Source organism: Erpetoichthys calabaricus, chromosome 2 (assembly GCF_900747795.2).
Source record: "Erpetoichthys calabaricus chromosome 2, fErpCal1.3, whole genome shotgun sequence".
NCBI classification, from domain to species: Eukaryota; Metazoa; Chordata; class Cladistia; order Polypteriformes; family Polypteridae; genus Erpetoichthys; species Erpetoichthys calabaricus.
The window spans coordinates 284,171,442-284,190,351 of record NC_041395.2 but is presented as its reverse complement, the minus strand read 5'-3'; the positions used below and the strand labels follow the sequence as shown (position 1 = coordinate 284,190,351).

The 18,910-nt window shown below is 39.5% G+C and overlaps 1 protein-coding gene across 1 annotated transcript in view; it reads left to right on the top strand.

The window, feature by feature from the left end:
* crtac1b (cartilage acidic protein 1b) overlaps positions 1 to 18,910 on the top strand; it is a 169,786-nt gene that overhangs the window by 116,126 nt on the left and 34,750 nt on the right. Inside the window, exons 9-10 of the mRNA XM_028795662.2 lie at positions 1,905 to 1,987; positions 10,137 to 10,237. Coding sequence (XP_028651495.1) covers positions 1,905 to 1,987; positions 10,137 to 10,237 — 184 coding nt within the window. The remainder of the gene's footprint in view (positions 1 to 1,904; positions 1,988 to 10,136; positions 10,238 to 18,910) is intronic.

Here is an 18,910-nt window from a genome sequence, read left to right as displayed (position 1 = left end):
TTCGGGTTTGCAAAGCACCAACAGGCTTGCCGGTACAGCACACTGGCCCACTTCAAGCTCTGGGTGCAACACAGGCCAGGAGTGCTGGCATGCCTTGGTCACTTTAGACACTTGCCCAGCTCACTATAGGGGTCTCCCATGGACATAACATAGAAGAGGTGTATATTATACATACTTTACAATATTATTTCCTTTCACATGTTTTTATCTGTACAGTGGTGAAAACCTTGAATTCATTCCATTGAACACAAATGTGCAGCCTGTAAACATCAATGCTGTATGTAATATGTTAAAGGAAAGCATGATTCAGTGAATATTGTTTGTGTGAGTGTTCACCCTGTGATGGGCTGGCACCCTGTCCAGGGATTATTCCTGCCTTGTGCTCCATGCTTGGCGGATTAAGCTCCAGTTCCCCACAATCCTAATCAGGATTAAGCAGGTTAAGAAAATGGTACGATATGTTGAAGAGTAAGGAGTTGCAGTGAACTAATAATATCAGCCTCTGCATAGAAATGTATAGTAGTAATTCTGTTACATTCAATTAACCATTGGCATTATAAATAAGGCCCAGTGTCTTAGGAAATTTCATGGGTAAAACTGAGTCAGTGAGTGAGTGAATTAGTCATTCAAATTTGCATGTATATAAATTATACAAAGTTGACCAAGAGGCTTTTTTTTGCCTTCTGGCTGTGTTTGCAGTACTCAGTGACAGCCACATGCAACTCGCCAGCATCAACCTGCTATGCATCACGACCCAGTGGTTGAGAAACACTGTCAGAGTATGTCTTTTTGTCTTATCTTGGATTATGTTTAGACATAATTCATTTACCAAAGAAACTTTTTCCCTTGTTATTTTAATGTGGACCCTTTTCTGTGAAATGCGTTGCCAAAACCAGTATATGCAATGTTGCCAAACCCTAAAAAAACGTACAAATCCAAAATAGTATTTAGTATTGCAAGCAAAATCGCATGAAAAATGTAATGTATTCAAAAGGAAACTCATCTCGTTTACTTAACATTACCTATTGTGATGTTATATGTGGCCATCTACAAAACGAGATTTAGGCAGCTGGATAGTGCCAACATGATGCACTTGATCAAGCATGCACTTCATTTTAATTTGTTCACCGTATGTGATAATTAATCTGAGATAACTGATTACGCTGTTTTTTTTATCACTGCATACCCTTGCATTTTTGAAAAAGTTAACACAGTTGTCCACCTGTATATATCATCATTAAGTTTGCAATACCAATCAGTAACAATACCAATCAATTAGTGTTAAGCGCTTTTTGAATTAAAAGAAACAGATGAAAATAAAAAAGCACTTAACCAATTGAGGCAAGCCACGATTGAACAGAAGGAAGGGTGATTTTTTTTCTATAACTGATGGATTGTTCAGAATGTGATAAGAAGAGAACAGAATGGTGCCTTTGAGTGAGTAAAACTAATTAGTAACTTCTGTTTTTTATTTGTTGGTAGATGTATATTCAAACCCACTGTATACTGAGACAGTACTAATTTTAGGCTTTGATGTTAATGGAGAGTTGTGTTTTTTAGTTGTTTTTAGCTTTGAATGAATCGGCTTTAAATCACTTTTGTAACATTACCGAATACCACTTTAATATGGAGTTCTGTTGCAATCTCTTTCACACCAACACCACGAAGGACTGTATGCAGTATGTTCAACAGTAAGCAGATGAAGTGAACTAATAATATTAGCCTCTGTTAATAAAAACAAAAAATACAAATATGGCAACAAATTTTTTTACTGTCCTAGGAAGCAAACTGGAGAATGTTCATCACCAGAGCTTGCATTCTGTTGATATTCGTAACAGATGCCTGAAGTGCTGGCTGATCTTTCATTACTGTCCAAACATTTCTGAAAATCCACTTTGTTTTAGGGTGTCAAGAAGAGAACACTCGGACCCATTGATTGAGGAGCTCAATGTAGGGGAGGCAGCAGAACCAGACGGCCGGGGAACTGGTGAGTGCCCCATTAGTTTTTGTAACACTTTCAATGATGTATTGCACTACATAGCACACTATGTATCAGACATAAACGTACAATGTTTAAATGTCTTTTTTTAACAGCAGGCAATATAATTGAGATATAAGAAAGGAAAACTGCAATGTAGTTCATTTTAATTTAATATGCTTGCTATATGTAAGGAGTCACTGCTTGCACTCTTTATGTTTGTCCTCATGATTGCACTTGTAAACTTAATTCTTTGATTTACTTATCGTGTTTACTTAAAGACAGCACCTATATTTCTTCATAATGATTTCAAACTTCTGTTAACACTGTCCATTAATAAAAGCCATAAAAATGACACTGCAGTCCCAGACTTCCCTTTATTTTTAAAAGACAGTGTAAATGTATTATTTGAACAACAATGGTTGCATTATGGTTGTTGCTCTGTACTTATTTTGTGATTTAATATCCCCACTTCTCCTGCACCCAAGCATGCCTGGTTTAAGAATGAGTGCTATGGCTAGGAATGGATTATAATCAAAAGCTCCTGGGCTTTTGTCAAGACTAATCCACCACAATCAAACAGACACCAGTCCTTCAGTGCATGTTCTCATAGCATTTACTTTTGATTTGCAATTAAAGCAGTATAATGTACTCACTGAGATAAGATCACAGGCTGTCTAGATGGCGCACTGTCCCCCTGATACTCTCTCTGATACTCCTGCAGCTGCTTTGTCCTTCTGTCACTCCCCAACTGCTACTCTACAAATGCTACACTTAGCTGAACCTTAACAAAAAACGGGAATGTGTGAGGGTCGAACACACATACAGAGTTATGTCTTATGTCCATTCACTGCTTGCTAGCTAATGTCAACTCCACTCCACATGTGATTGAAAATTGGCATCCTAATAAAATAAAGCATGACACACTTTACAGACTTGGCCACATTTATGTAGAGGCTATGAAACCAAAAATGTGTCTTTTAAAACATGAGACATTTATACCGTTTCCTAAATTTCAAGTTGCCTTTCAACACTGCAGTTGCCGTTTAATATATCATTTAGCATTTCTTTTCATTTAAATGGTCTGGTGAACTGTCTTGGCTTCTGTACCATTGTACATAGTCACATTAAAGAGGCTGCTGAGCTGACTGCTTCTTCACTTGGACCCTGTTGCAGTCCTTTGCTCTTAAGGCACTCATTTTCTTACAAATTGCTGGCCCATGTTGAGTGAATCTCAATTCCTTTTCTTTAAACTTTTTTGCCTGATCTGTTCCCGTCGTTGGACTTTTCTCCATGTTTCCAGTCATCTGTGTTTCACCCTTCATCTGTTCACTGCTTCAGTTAGACAGTTTGGTCAGGGCAGTGCAGTGCAGGTCAGCCCAAGGGATTAGTCGTGTGATTTCTGTGTTTTTCTCACTTAGTCAGTTCTCACAGACATTGTGGTGGCCCACTAGGTATTGCCCTGGTAGTGGAGATTGCCAGTCTATCCCTTAAGTGTTGTTTACAGAGCCTAAGGTTGGCGACATACTGGGGAATAATGTGAATCACTTTGTCTTCTCTTATGCACATTGATATGATCCACTGCTCAATTTGCCCCTCTCTTCTATGTCTTTCTGAGTGCTTCATCACCTTTTATTTTAACGTTGGTTTCATTGAGAGGACAATTGGAGAGGCAAGGATTAAGGACTATTCTGTATTATGAAATAATCAACTGCTTTTTAGTGGCAGTGCTAATGACAAAAGTGGAGAGAGTATAATTTTAAAAGTGAAGAGCATGAAATTTCTAAGAAGTTTATACTTGTGGCCACATTCATCCATGTAATATTACATGATTAGCAGGAACAATAAGCATGTGTAAACATATGTCAATTTATTCCACTGAGATTGGAAAAAATTTTAAAATATATTGCACCTATCACATGAGCTGAATTGGCACTAATGTGTTTTTGTGTACATGAATGTGTGTGTGTTCACCCTGCAATGGACTGGCACCCTGCTTTGTGCCCTATGCTAGTTGGGATAGACTCTAGACTCTACCTGCGACCCTGGTCTGGATGAAGTGGATTAGAAAATGACATGACATGACCTGTCATTGCAACACTGCAAGTCAGTGGTTAGTGCTGCTGCCTCAAGGATCCGGCATCCTGGGGTTCAATCCCATGACTGGGTATTGTCTGGAAGAAATCTGATTGCTGTCCTTATATCTGCATTGGTTTTTGCTAAAGGTCGGTCAGTCTTCTTGCTGCATCACAAAAACATGCTGGTTAAGTTAACTGGCGATTCTAAATCTGTGTGTGTGTGTGTGATGCTAGATGGCAGCACCCATTCGGGAACCAGCAGGGAATGCTGGTAGATGTAGTCCGGCAATACGGACCTGCTGGGGACCATGGGTGCCACAAGGGGGTGCTGTAGGGATACCTGGAAGTATTTTCATAGAGCAATTGCCATGGCACCGGTATTCCTGGGTCCGTAATAAAAAGGACCGCACTCCCTTATCCAGGCGAGTCAGAACTAGGAGGACGTGGAGCAACACTCAACTGGAGGAGGGCAGTGTGGTGGTGAAGGAAGAGAAGTATTGTGAAGAGAGAGACAAAGAGAACCTGTGTCTTTGTGCTTGTGTTACTTTGTGGAGGAACTGGTGAATAAATCATCCTTTATTTGAACCCGGGACTCTCTTTGTGATTATGTTCGGGGGTTTGGGGCTCCATGACTCCCTGATTCTATTCATAATAGCTATTAGCTTAACAAACGAGCCTGATGGACCAAACGGTCTCCTCTCAATTGTCAAATTTGTTATGCTCTTCTATTTTAACCAATTGCATTTGAAACAAAGGCTTAGTGTTCTTAAATATCTTGGAAGACACTTGGTCCCTGTAGTTTACCTTACAAATTCTCACTAGATCTAGCACTCATTTTTTTATTTGGGTAAAAAAAAAAAAACTTACTTGAAAAAAATTGTGTGTGTAGGAGCATTGTCGTGATGCAAATGGCAGTTCTGTGAAGCTCCATAAAATCAGACCATTTAATATTCAGCATAATGCGAAATGCACCTTCTGTTCTATTCAGTGTAAAGTCAAACTGACTGCAGATGAGCAGGTGACGCCTGAGTTACTAAGTGTGGATGAATCAATGAGCATCCTGCCAACTTGCTACATGGCTGCATTTTAAAGTCAGCTTTGACACTTTTGCTCGTGAATGTAGCTCATTGTTTAACTTATACCCATGCCTATCTATTACATATTAGATTTTAAATGCAGAACAGATTCTTTCCGGTTTTTCTGACTTCAGTGTTTGAGTTTTTTAGACTGCATTCACCCAGGCAACCATCTCTTTCAGTTACTACCATCAAAGAAACATAAGTCATTAAATAGTTTCTTTTGCTACTGCAGTCATTAAACTCCTCCGTCCAATCTAAATTAAGTTTATTTTATGTTTACTTGACTTACTTGATATACAGTATTACAAGGCAAGATTGCAATTCTACATTACTATGTTGTTTTATATATTTGTGTTTTGTATAATGTATTTTTCACTACTACTGTATATACTGGTGTGATGGGGTCATGTATTGTATATGGTGTTTTTAATTTTGTTTTTATTTACCATGCTATGTGTATGGATTTAACACCAAGAGAATTCCCAGCAAGTATGTTGCCTGGCAATAAAAGAGTTCAAGTCCAATCTTTTTGATTGCATCTTGCATACATTTAACCTGAAGACATCCAATGACAAGGTAGTCGGACAAGCAAACAGCTGGAAGAGGAGTGGAGGTGGAATTTAGGAGAACAAATGAGAAGGAAAAGAGAACTGGACATATAACGACAATAGGCCAGACTTTTGGTAGGAGATCACTTTTGTCATGAACTACAGTATCGCAACATGTGGCACCACCTTGGAAGAATGATTACACAATTATTCAGGCCATTCAAAATCAGAACAGCTTACAGTAATAAAAGGTATACGTTGTGCCAAACCAGTACAGAGAATGGTATTATGAGTATTATATTGTAGACTGGGCGGCATGGTGGCGCAGTGGGTAGCGCTGCTGCCTCGCAGTTGGGAGATCTGGGGACCTGGGTTCGATTCCCGGGTCCTCCCTGTGTGGAGTTTGCATGTTCTCCCCGTGTCTGCGTGGGTTTCCTCCGGGCACTCCGGTTTCCTCCCACATTCCAAAGACATGCAGGTTAGGTGGATTGGCGATTCTAAATTGGCCCTAGTGTGTGCTTGGTGTGTGGGTGTGTTTGTGTGTGTCCTGCGGTGGGTTGGCACCCTGCCCCGGATTGTTTCCTGCCTTGTGCCCTGTGTTGGCTGGGATTTGCTCCAGCAGACCCCCGTGACCCTGTGTTCGGATTCAGCGGGTTGGAAAATGGATGGATGGATGGATATTGTAGACTACTCTGTCCATTTTATGTGACACTGTAAATCGAAAACGGCAACACATTCTGGTAGGGATGCCCCTAGGCTTCTGAGATTGCTTGCCAACAACTTTTTAGCTGGCTATATTCCCCCAGTCCACTAGTGGGAGGCAGCAATAGGTTGATGTTATAGTTGAGGTTCCTGAAATGGGTGCTGGGAAATGTAGTGTTTACCAGATCAAAGGTGAACCAGAAATGGCACCAGACGTATTCCCAAGATTGTTTTTTAAGGGTTTCAACTCCTCAGTCAAATGGGCTTTGAGTCAGAAGAGAAACAGAAGCAAGGGTTTGCCTGGTGGTGGCAAAGAGTTCTATAAATCGCAGAAAAGGATGGCTTTGAGGTAGGCAGGAGTGCTTAAGATTCAGCATTCCAGAATTCTTTGTATTAAAGCAAAGAGGACATAGTGTTTGTTATTTTATCCCCTTGGTTTTCTTAAATTCTGACATGTTATCCTCCCTTGAATTGCTGTCTTCTATAATTGGATTCTGGATTGCCCTTCTTGGTCACAATATATACTATTGAAAATACATTTGTTGTCTGTTTAGTGAAACCATTCACAAATTAGAAACCATTTACATTGGCCTAAGAATATAGCAACAAAATCATGAAGGGCAAACACACAAAAACAGTCCAAAAACTGATACAGAGTTACACGAATTTGTGATCCAAAAACTCCAAGCAAAAATCAAAATGCACAAAAAGCAGAAAGTCGAATCCTGAGATAAAGTAAAGTCCAGGAGTGGAACCCCAATCTGTTTCAGTCAGGGAGATGTTATGTTCTGTGGTTGCATAATAGATAAAAGGCCAAAACAGAGAATTGTTACTATGTGTATATTTTACTCTGAAATTTCCAAAAACTTTCTAATTTCCTTTTTTTTTAAAACATTAACTGCAAAAGCATACAGATGCATCCAGTCAAGGCAGAAAGATGAGTCAAAACTGATGAATCCTTACCAAGGATTATGAGCACAAACAGGAATGTCTGTCACTGTCTGTATAGAATTTTCACATTGTCCATAGCAGTGTTCCCTGGCACTCCCTGGTTCCCTGATTTCCTCCCTCACTCCAAAGACATTAATTTTAGTTAATTAGAGATTCCTTGTTGGGCACAGTGAGTGAGCATGTGTGCATTCCACAATAAGCTGGTACAGCACCCAATTTCAGTGCTTGCCCTGCACCAACTGCTAGTGTAATAGGTTCAAGTGACCATGACCCTCAAATGGAAAATGTAGATTTAGAAAAGTCATTAGTGAAGAAACAGACAGACAGGCAATTGGATGGACATGTTGATATTTTAGTTAATTTTTACTCTGCATTCTTGCATGAAGTTAGTGTAGATAACATGTCAAGCTGGACCAGCCTGGCTATGTTATCCTTCATAACTTCTTCCAACTCTGCCAGGGAAACTGTCAGATGCTACCTGCCCCGAGGAGACATATAATCCCTCCAGTATGTGTTGAGTCTACATGTAGGTCATCTCCCTACAGTATGTGTGGGTGCCTGTTATCCCTCTGGAGGGAGGTGCCATTGGGTTCTTCCTAACTACACTGGCAAAACACCACAATAATTAAAAAATGTCATTGTTTTTTTCTATAAAAATGCATTAAAATAAGTGAGCACAAAAAATGGAGACCAAGCTCTAAATTTGCTTATCTCACTGAGCCACTTTTACTACTCTTAGGGCTTTTGGTTTTCTCTCTATATGTAGGCGTATGCTTTATTCCAAAACACCCCTTGTGTTATTTTTAATTGATTTTTTTTTTCTTTTCATGGTTTGTTTGAAAATTGAATAGCATTTATGGTGCATACTGCTTTATGAACACTAGAGGGAGATACAATACCAGAATGTATCTGGCTCCGGTTCTTAGAAATGCACTGTTCACTTGGGCTCATTGAGCAAGGCAAGCTCCAGTAACTGCTTATCTTCTACATGCTACACAGAAAATTGTACAAAATTATTTGCATGCTATTATAGCAACACACAAGTGTTTAAAATATAGAAACAAAGAGGAGAGCAAATGGTTACCTTTTCTCTGAAATCATTCATCACAATTTATTAAAATTTTCAGACTGTATTATAAGTCACCTTTGCTAGTGAAGACCATCACAACTATTGATTATAACACTTGGTACTTATGATAAAGATTTAGTAATATGAAGGTGAAAAGACAAGGTTAGTCATTTAATATTAAAATATTTTATTGGTTCTGATGTCAGGTTTGATTTGTACCTTACAGCCCATGCTTCTCAGATAAGCCTCAGGTTTTCAAAAATGGGTAGCTAGATGGATAAAACAATTGAGTTTACATCTGCACATACTGTAGATGCAGAGCAGCCTAATGGATAAGCACGACACCTCAAGTACAAATCACGTTTAACCTTTAAATCAGCAGTTCCCAACTGGGATGCCTGCAGCCCTAGGGTGTGCGAGATGGAATTTCAGTGGGAGGGACAATAAGGAAGGCTATAACACGATTCACCAGAATTGAATGAGATGCTTTGTCTGACTTTATCGTGGTGCAATTGGTGTCTTGCAGTGTGTCATCAATTGTAGGGCATTTATTAGTTCTATGATATGAAAAGAGTCAAGCAGTCACCTGTGAATGAGCTGCAGAAATGTACGTCCTTGGCTGAAAAGGCAAATTACTTTTTTAAAAACATGGATATGGACCTTGCAATAATCCAAAGGGAATTTCGAGGTCTAGTATTGATTTCTGTGCAAGCCCTGATCGTGAAGCATCACTGATTTCAAGAATTGATTAACATTTTTGCTGGGGAGACTGAATTGGATGTAACACCTGCTGCTTATATTCAGCCCATCTCTCCTGCTGGCAGTCCTGGTGGTAGCACAGCAATGTTAACTGTGCGGCACGTCTGTTTTTCAACTGCAGTGCAGGTGCTACTGGGGGTCAAAGCACATCAACTGTGTTTCATTGCTTAGCGGTGCACCAGTACCCGTTTCTTCATGGGGGTCTCCAATCCCACAAACTCCTAGATTGTTGATTGTGTGTCATTTCTTTGTGGCACTTGACACTTCGGAGGATACTTCAGATCATCAATCAAGTGTCTAAACATGGGGGGGGGGGAATACATTTACAAGATTATTGAAATTTACAAAGGTAAATTGCTCAATTTAGCTTTAAATTTTATGCAGTTAGTTAAAAGCTTTTTTTTAGTTCAATTTGTTCACTCACCATACTGTATGTAGTTCGAAAATTAGAAATTTGACCTCTTCATTTTCAAAAGTCATATTACTTTTCTTGGGGGTGTGAACATAAAATAAAAAAAAATTCTAGGGGTGTGGGGCATGGAAAAGGTTGGAAAGCACTGCTTTAAACTGACTATGAACACATGAACATTTCACTAGTAGAAATCTGTAAACGCAAGCAGAGCCCTACACACTTAATGGTTTGCTTTTAGTGAAACTGACAGCCGTATTCACAGCTGTAAATGAGCTTTGAGCATCCCAGACAACCTTATGGTCACAAGACTTGTCCAGAGTGAATACCACAATAGAGACATTCAGTTGGGACAGTTTTTTTTCTAATGAGTATCATCTCGTAACCCTGCCGCCCTGTGTTTCAGTAGTTCTGCTTTTTTCCTTTAATTATTTTGCCTGCTCTCTTTAATTGCTTCATAATTTAAAATGCATTGAAAAGAGAGTCTAATTACTTTTCATCTGAGAGCCACACATTTGTGCTTATATCTAAGGTGATTACTCAAGAATCAATTTATCTTGCAGGAGCTGTTGTTACAGATTTTGATGGAGACGGACGGCTGGATCTTATAGTGTCTCATGGTGAAAATGTGGCGCAGCCCCTCTCTGTTTTCAAAGTCAACCCGGTAAGAGAAAAACAAGGACAAGAGCATTCATGAGTATTAAATGTCAGTCCACAACAAAGGATTCATTTCTTTATATAAATTATTAAGTAAGCTTTTTTTGAAAGGTAATGTGTTAAAAATTACATTACTCTGTATAATTAAGGGGTACCCTAAAATGAGATGTGGAAATGTTCTCTGGAATGCTGGCACTTGAACAAATCCATGTGCCTAGGAGCAGTAGCACAAAGAATGTTGGAAAATGAACTATGGAAGGGTCTTTGCATTTGCAACACAGCCTCAAAGGCCCAACGGTGACAAAACAACTACAAGAAAACTCAATCACAACACAAATAATCATTTTAGGCATGCCGGGGGACTTCCATTGAATATCAGTAAGGTGAACGTTACTGTAGTTGACAGGACACTCACTCTTTTGCTATGTGTCTCAGCCAGCTGAGGGTCTCTCAGCTGTTGTCTTGACCAGGTGCTGTCAGAGTGCAGAAATCAGGAGGGTGGAATGTTACCGAACACCAAAATTCACAAGTTCCGAGGTTTAGCAAGTAATCTGTTGTAATGCTCTGGTGTTTTTAGAATCCAGTAGTTGTGGGGTTCCTAACTGCCATGGTTACACTTATTATAACTTTAAGATAGTATTGTTTTAATAAAATAAACCAATCAGTGTTTAGAAGTTTTGCCCCTTTTGAAATCTCTAGGAGCAAAGAAGTTTTTTTTCAGTGTTTCTCCTGTCAGAGCCCATGGAATACTTTCTCACAGACAGATACAGCATAATGGTGAAAACAGAAAAACAAGACTGTCCAGTTAACAGAAAAAGCAGACGATGCAGTAAAATAATAAGCTGAAATAATATTTGCATTTTATATGCAAGAATACTATTTCTTGTGCAGGTTATGTATATTAGATTAGATTAGATAAACTGTTTTAATCCCATGGGGAAATTCAAACGCATACAGCAGCAGAAAGATAAAAAAAACAAGAATACAGACTCACAGGACAGATAATACAGCCAATCAATAAACTGATAAATAAATAAATAAACTTAACAAGTACATCGGGTGGAAGCGCTGAATTGCCTGATAGCAGTGGGTAGAAATGACCCCCAGAGGCACTTCTAAGCACACCATGGTGGAATGAGCCTGTGACTAAAAGTGCTCCAAAAGACCACCTCCTGGAGGCCTCTGTGTTGTCAGGCACAATGAAAACACATATGAATTTAAAGCTTAATAAATACATAGAGCACAGTAACATATTGAATTCTGATTGAACATATTTTGACAGGAAGATATAGTTGGTATGAATTTCCAAAGTGATATCAGAAAGAAACCAATCCACCTTTGTACTTTTAAATTTTCACAACAAGTATTGTTAAGAAGCTAAAACAATACTTGAACCAGGTGGTTGGTGCTTTAGTGGTACACTCCTAACGATTCTTCATGGGGGTCTCCAATCCCCCAAACTCCTAGATTGTTGATTGTGTGTCATTTCCTTGTGGCACTTGATGCTTCGGAGGATACCTCAGATCGTCAGTCTAGTGTCTAAGCATCAGGGGAGGTACATTTACAAGATTATTGAAATTTACAAAGGTAAATTGCTCAATTTATATTTTATGTAGTTAGTTAAAAGCATTTTTTTTAGTTCAATTTGTTCACCTGCTATACTGTATGTGGTTCAAATTACAGTATAGTTCAAAAATTAGAAAATTGACTTCTTCATCTCCAAAAGTCATATTACTTTTGTTGGGGGTGTGAACATAAAATAAAAAAAAAATTCTAGGGTTGTGGGGCATAGAAAAGGATGGGAAGCACTGCTTTAAACTGACCGTGAACACATGAGTATTTCACTAGTAGAAATCTGTAAACGCAAGCAGAGCCCTGCACACTTAATGATTTGTGTGTTTGAATGTGGAGATGTTAGCAGTTTATGTCCAGGGTGGCTACAATCCTATAACACTGGATAGGCTTTGTTATGGCTACATTTAGCATAATCTCCTTTGAGGAAAATTTAGAAATCTGTGATTTCTGTGAACACTCCCCAGTATAGACGTTCTGTCTGTGTGTTTGTGTTACCATTTCACATAGTAATGCTGCTACTGACAATTGTTTCTGTAACAGATAAAAAATAAATCAATAGTATCCTTCCTTTCCTTCCTTTTTTCTGGAAAACTGGAGGCACTCTCATTACCCAAGTGGACCCAACACAAACTGGCTGTCATCCTCATGCAGTTTGGAATATGAAACAGCTAACGTTTTCCACTGATACTGTCTCATAAGCTAATAGGCTGGGTAACAGTCTCCATGTCTAAGAGTACAAGTTCTGTGTGATGACAGGTTAATATCACAACAGCATTTTGTTACATCTGACTCTTCATTTCTTTTACCATCCCAATTACTGTGTTGTCATCAGCAAATTGGATATTGTGGAAGTTACTGTATTTGGCAAGGCAGTCATGGATAAAAAGTGAGTGTAAACTAGTTTTAGTGATTTATTAAATGATTAAATATTTGGACATTTTATTCCTATTATCGGTTTTCCTTCTACCTAGCAAATACAAGTATGTTTTTATTAGTGACAACCATGTTGAAAATATATCTCAGTTGAGTTCATTTTGAAGCCAGTCTGCTTAGATTTTCATATTCCATCATGTGACCTTTCTCTGGGTGCTCCAATTTCTTCTCAGATCTTAAAGATGTGCAGGTTAGGCTAATAGCTGAGTCTACAATAGGCCCTCTGTGATGGGCTGGTGGAAAATATAGTTGGGTTCCTACCTTATCTCCATGCTGCTAGGATAGACTGTGAAACCTCACCACCCTGTATTGGAAAAAGTCCATCCATCCTTCCATCTCTTTTTTTCTTTTCTTTTTTTTTTATTTTATTGATTTTATTGAAATCACACAACATTCCATACAAATAGATCAATTTTACAAGAATAGGATTGAAAACAAATCAACCCCCACCCCTGGGAAAGAGAGCATGGGCAGCAGAATAAAACTTAAACCTAGTAAAAATATGTAAATAGATAAATTAATAAGTGAATATACAGGTAAATGGAGAAGAAAAGAAATGGGAAGAGAATCTACTTCCTCATTGCTTTAAGAGCTTATTCTAAAATGTTATTGATTAGATCCTGCCAGGTTTTGAAAAATTTCTGCACAGATCCTCTAAGTGAGAATTTGATATTTCCAATTTAAAATAATATATAACATCAGTTACCCACTGACTTAAAAGGGGAGAGTTAGGATTCTTCCAGTGTAACAAGATAAGTTTATGTGCCAATAGTGTAGTAAAGCCGATCACAGTTTGTTTGTCCTTCTCCACTTTAAGCCCATCTGGGAGTACCCCAAACACAGCTGTTAGTGGATTAGGAGGGATTGTGACACCAAGGCTGTCTGAAAGGCATTTCAAAATTTTGGTCCAGAATGATGTTAATTTGGTGCAGGCCCAGAACATGTGACCCAGTGAGGCTGGAATTTGATTGCAGCGTTCACAGGTTGGATCTTGCCCTGGAAACATTTTGGACAATTTTAAACAAGACAGATGTGCTCGATATATTATTTTGAGTTGAATAATTGTATGCTTTGCGCATATGGAGCTCGAGTGAATTCTCTGCATTGCTACCTTCCATTCCTTTTCTGAGATGTTGAGTGAGAGATCCTTTTCCCACTGTCCTCTTGGATCTTTGAAAAGGAAGGACTGTAAAATAGTTTTATATATTGCAGGAATGCTGTCTAAGTCCCTGGTTCTCGTGCAGAGGTGCCACCGATAAAAGATTCTCTATCTTAAAATGCTTCCTACATTGGTTCCATATTCTGAGTAAGTTAAGCACAATTGGGTTGTTAGTATATTGGCGATAACTTGCATTTATTGGGGCACAAAGCAAGGAATATAAAGAAGTACTGCAGGATTTTATTTCTATTGCAGACCAAGCCTATATATGTTCATCTATTTGTGTCCATGTCCAGGTTTTTATATGTTTGTATGTTTGCTGCCCAGTAGTAAAACTGAAAGTTGGGTAGAGCAATGCCTCCTTCTGCCTTTGGCTATTTGTAGGGTCGCTCTTTGGATACGTGGATGTTTTGAATTCCAAATAAATGAGGTTATGGTTGAATCTAATTTCTTAAAAAATGATTTATTAATGTATATTGGGATGTTTTGAAATAAAAAGAGAAGTTTAGGGAGGATATTCATCTTAATAATGTTAATTCTTCCAGCTAAAGTGAGATGATGGGTTGACCATCTACTGTATGCAAGTCTTACTTAATTTTTTCCATACAGACAGCAGACTGTATCTGATATCGGCTTTTCGTAAGCGCTGTTTAATATTATAAAATGAAGCACGTTTAGCAGCTGTTGAGGGTGAGAAATCAGGGAAAATACGAATGAGGTTATTTTCAAATATAATCTCTTGTTTCTGTCTGAGAAGTGACATTACTTTTAATCTATATTGTAACTTCTCGAAGCGCACAACAAAAGTCCTAGGTTTAAATGTTTTTGATCTCTGTAGGCGATAAGCTGCTGCTATCTCGGTGTCTGATTTGAAGTCCTCTCCAATTATTTTAAAGAATAGTTCAGCTAAGGATTTCACTGGCTTTGGAATTTCACGATCCTCAGGTAGACCTTCGATTCTAATATTATTCTTTCTGCATCCATCTTCCAGAGCAGCAAGTCTATCTCTGAGTTATTTACATTTGGCATTCGCAGCTGTTGCTTTTCCATCAGCAGTGAATGCTAAATTTTCGGCTGTTTCAATTCGAGTCGTGAATGTCTGTTTAATGTCTTCCAGCAGATCGGCAAGTGCTCTCAATTTAGACGCATTTTCCTGAATGTGCTCCTCAATTTTTTCCAGCATACCATTAAAGACTGCCTCAAAGCAATTATATACGCATTTCTCCGAGTCTTTATTATCTTGCCGCAGCTCTTGCAGCTCCCGCCGCAGCTTCTCGCTTGTCTTCACACTTGTCTTGAGCATAACATTTATTTCTTTCTTTATATCTTTCTTTATCTCTTGCTTGAGCTCAGTGATCATTACCTTCAGTTCGGACAGATCATTTCTGCTTTCATGCACCATAGATGAAGCGGCGAGCTCTATTACAGCTGATGTTACCGGTTCGCGAGGAGTAGATGAAGGCGCAGACTGCAAGGCCTTTTCAAGTGATCTTCTGGAATCGGTGAGCTATTGTGACCTGCATCACTTGCACATTCGCTCCCATTTTCACTCTGGACTGGAGATGATGCAGCGGACCGTGGTCCCAAGAGGCCTGGGCTTTCACCTGTCTGTTCCAGGTCAGTGTCTGAAAGGCCATACCTTGAACTTGAACTTGGACTTGCCTGTCTAGGCTTGGATGTAGCTTTAGGTTTCTTTTCCGTTTCTTTCTGAGCCCCCTTCTTGCTGGTCATGTTTATATATGCTTGCATATATTATAATAGAACCCTCGAGTTGGGTAAATACAGGATACCTCGGGCTAATAAGAAATAATAGAAAAAATAACACCACTGCTAACGGAGCTCCGCTTCAGACGTCCACCTCCCACAACGAACGAGACCAAATCACCTTCATCTCTTTTTTTCAAACACACTTTACCCAGATCAAGGTCAGGTGTGCCTGGCCTATCCTGGCAGTATCTAACCCCAATCAGGAGTCAACTATGGATAGGGTGTCAGTCTATTAAAGGACATCCAACTAATCTAAAATACACATTTTTTATTTGGGAGAATGACTGTAGTACCCAATGAAAAAAAACACAGTATATTGCTTATTAAAACTATTCAGAGCCTTGGAAGTGTTTTTATGTTTCAGTGTTATACAACATTGGATTTCATTTGGCTTTTTTGACATTGGTCAACAGAAAAAGACTCTTCAATATCAAAGAGAAAGCAGATCTCTGCAAAGTGATCTAATTTAATTTAAAATATAAAACACAAAATAATTGATTGTATAAATATTCACCCCCTTCAAGTCAGTATTTTCTGGAAGAACATTTGACAGCCATGACAATCTTGAGTCTGTGTGGCCATGTCTCTGTCAGCTGCATTATTTCCCCATTCTTCTTTGCTAAACTACTCAGGCTCTGTCAAGTTGCATGGGGATTGCGAGTGAACGGACATTTTCAAGTTCAGCCACAAAGTTTCAAATGAATTGAGATCTGGACTTTGACCCAAACATTCTAGGGCAATAGCATTGTGGTTTTTAAGTCATTACCAGAGCCAGACTGACATTTACAATCAGTGGGAGCCTTCCCGTTGGCCTACTGCCTGGCCTGGCCTGGTATACAGAGCAACCAGTGAAATAAACTAATGGTGAAATTATATAATGTTATTATACTGGAAAATGAGCAGAAGTTATTGCTCTGTAGTGGGCACAAACCCTTTCGGTTTAACATTGGAGGGTTTCTTTTCTGGTTTCTAGTTGGATGGTTTCTTGTTTTTGATCAAGTGAAGTTTTGACTTTGCGTGTGTCTCGCACTCTGACAGTTGCGCTATGATGAGAGGTGCGTATGTCTGGTGCTTTTGTGATTAAAGTTTGTAGAATAGGCGCTATATAGACGCCTGACCCGGCACAGAACGACACAGAGGCACATTATAAACCAAGGACTTTTTATTTTCTTCTTCACCCGTGGGCACACGTCTTCCCCATGACCCACAGGCAATACACAGTCGCACAAGCACTCTTCTCCACATAACAACAACAGCACTCTTTTCTCCTCTCCCACCACTCTTGAGTGAGGGAAGAATGGAGCGTGAGATCGACAGGCGGATCGGTGCGGCATCCGCAGTAATGCGGGCTCTGCATCGGCCTGTCATGGTGAAAAAGGAGCTGAGCCGCAAGGCGAAGCTCTCAATTTACCAGTCGATCTATGTTCCTACCCTCACCTATGGTCATGAACTATGGGTAGTGACCGAAAGAACGAGATCGCAAATACAAGCAGCTGAAATGAGTTTCCTCCGCAGGGTGTCTGGGCTTTTCCTTAAAGATAGGGTGAGAAGCTCAGTCATCTGGGAGGGTCTCAGAGTAGAGCCGCTGCTCCTCCGCATCGAGAGGAGTTAGATGAGGTGGCTCGGGCATCTGATCAGGATGCCTCCTGGACGCCTCCCTGGTGAGGTGTTCCGGGCACGTCCAAACGGGAGGAGGCCCAGGGGAAGACCCAGGACATGCTGGAGGGACTATGTCACTCAGCTGGCCTGGGAATGCCTTGGGATTCCCCCAGAAGATCTAGAAGAAGTGGCTGGGGAGAGGGACGTCTGGGCATCTCTGCTCAAGCTGCTGCCCCTGCAACCCGACCTCAGATAAACGGAAGAGAATGGATGGATGGATGGATGGATGGTCATTGTCTTGTTGGAAAACAAATGTTCTCCCAAGTTGCAGGTTTCTTATAGACAGCATCAGGTTCTCATCCATGATTTCCCAGTATTTTATTGCATTCATTTTACCCTTACAAGAGTATTCTACCCTTCCAGGGCCTTTTGAAGAGAAGCATTCCCACAACATGATGCTGCCACCTCCATGCTTCATGGTCCTGATGGTCTATTTTTGATAATGTGCAGTGTTTGGCTTACAGTCTGTAACCTAAAAAGTTCATTTTTGGTCTCATCAGACCATAGAACCTTCTTGTAGATGACTTCAGAGTCTCCTGTGTGCCTCGTGGCAAATTATGGCAGGATGGCATGTGTTTTTTTAACTGTGGCATTTTTTAAGCTGTGACAGGTGAAGCACTTAGGCAGCAGGTGTTGTATGCACATTCTCTCCAATTTCTGCCACTATAGCCTGTAAACCTAGAGCTCCCATAGGCCTCTTGGTGACCTCCCTTGTTAGTCTTCTTCTTTGATCACTTGGTTTTTGTGGATGACCTGCTCAAGGTAGATTTACAGCTGTGCCATTTCATCTCTTAATGTTTCACTTAACTGAACCCCAAGAATTATTCAGTGACATGGATATTTTCTTGTTGCTTGGAATGTTCTTTTATCCTCGTTTTGTAGACTGGCTACAATACTGACTCAGCACAAGCTGAACCTTCCACATACAGGTGCATTTATATTACAATTAATTGAAAACACTTGACTTCAGACTGGTGATCCCCTTTTAACTAATTACACAACTTTTAAAGCCAATTGGCTGCACCAGTGATAGTTTAGATATGTCATATTACAGTAGGTGAATACTTATCTGATCAATTATTTTGTATTTTTATATTTGTAATTAATTTAGACCACTTTTCAGAGATCTGCTTTCACTTTTGTATTAAAAAGTCTTTGTCTATTAATCTACTTCCTATGAGCAACTTGATTGACGAGTTAGGATTTGATATGATTGGTCAGTTTAGCTTTGTTGATGCAATCAAAAGAGTAAGTGTGAGTGTGAGAAACATGAGGATGAGTAAAAGAATAGGAGGCACGCTGAGAGTTGCCTTCAAAGATGGAAAGTGGACAGGAGGTGAGCAAGAAGTCTAAGTAGCAGACTTTATGGGAATACACTCAACAGGTGAAGCACTGGTCAGGAGAGGTTCAGACGCACAAGGAAAGATACTGAAGGTACTCGCGGGTCAAGAGAGAGCAAATATTTTAAAATGAATTCTATTACCTGTCCTCAACAGGTAATGTGGCTAGTATAACAATAGAAACTGTTAAGTGTAGAAAATAAATGGGTAGAGTTTTTGTCATTATATAATGTTCCTTTGCGCTCTT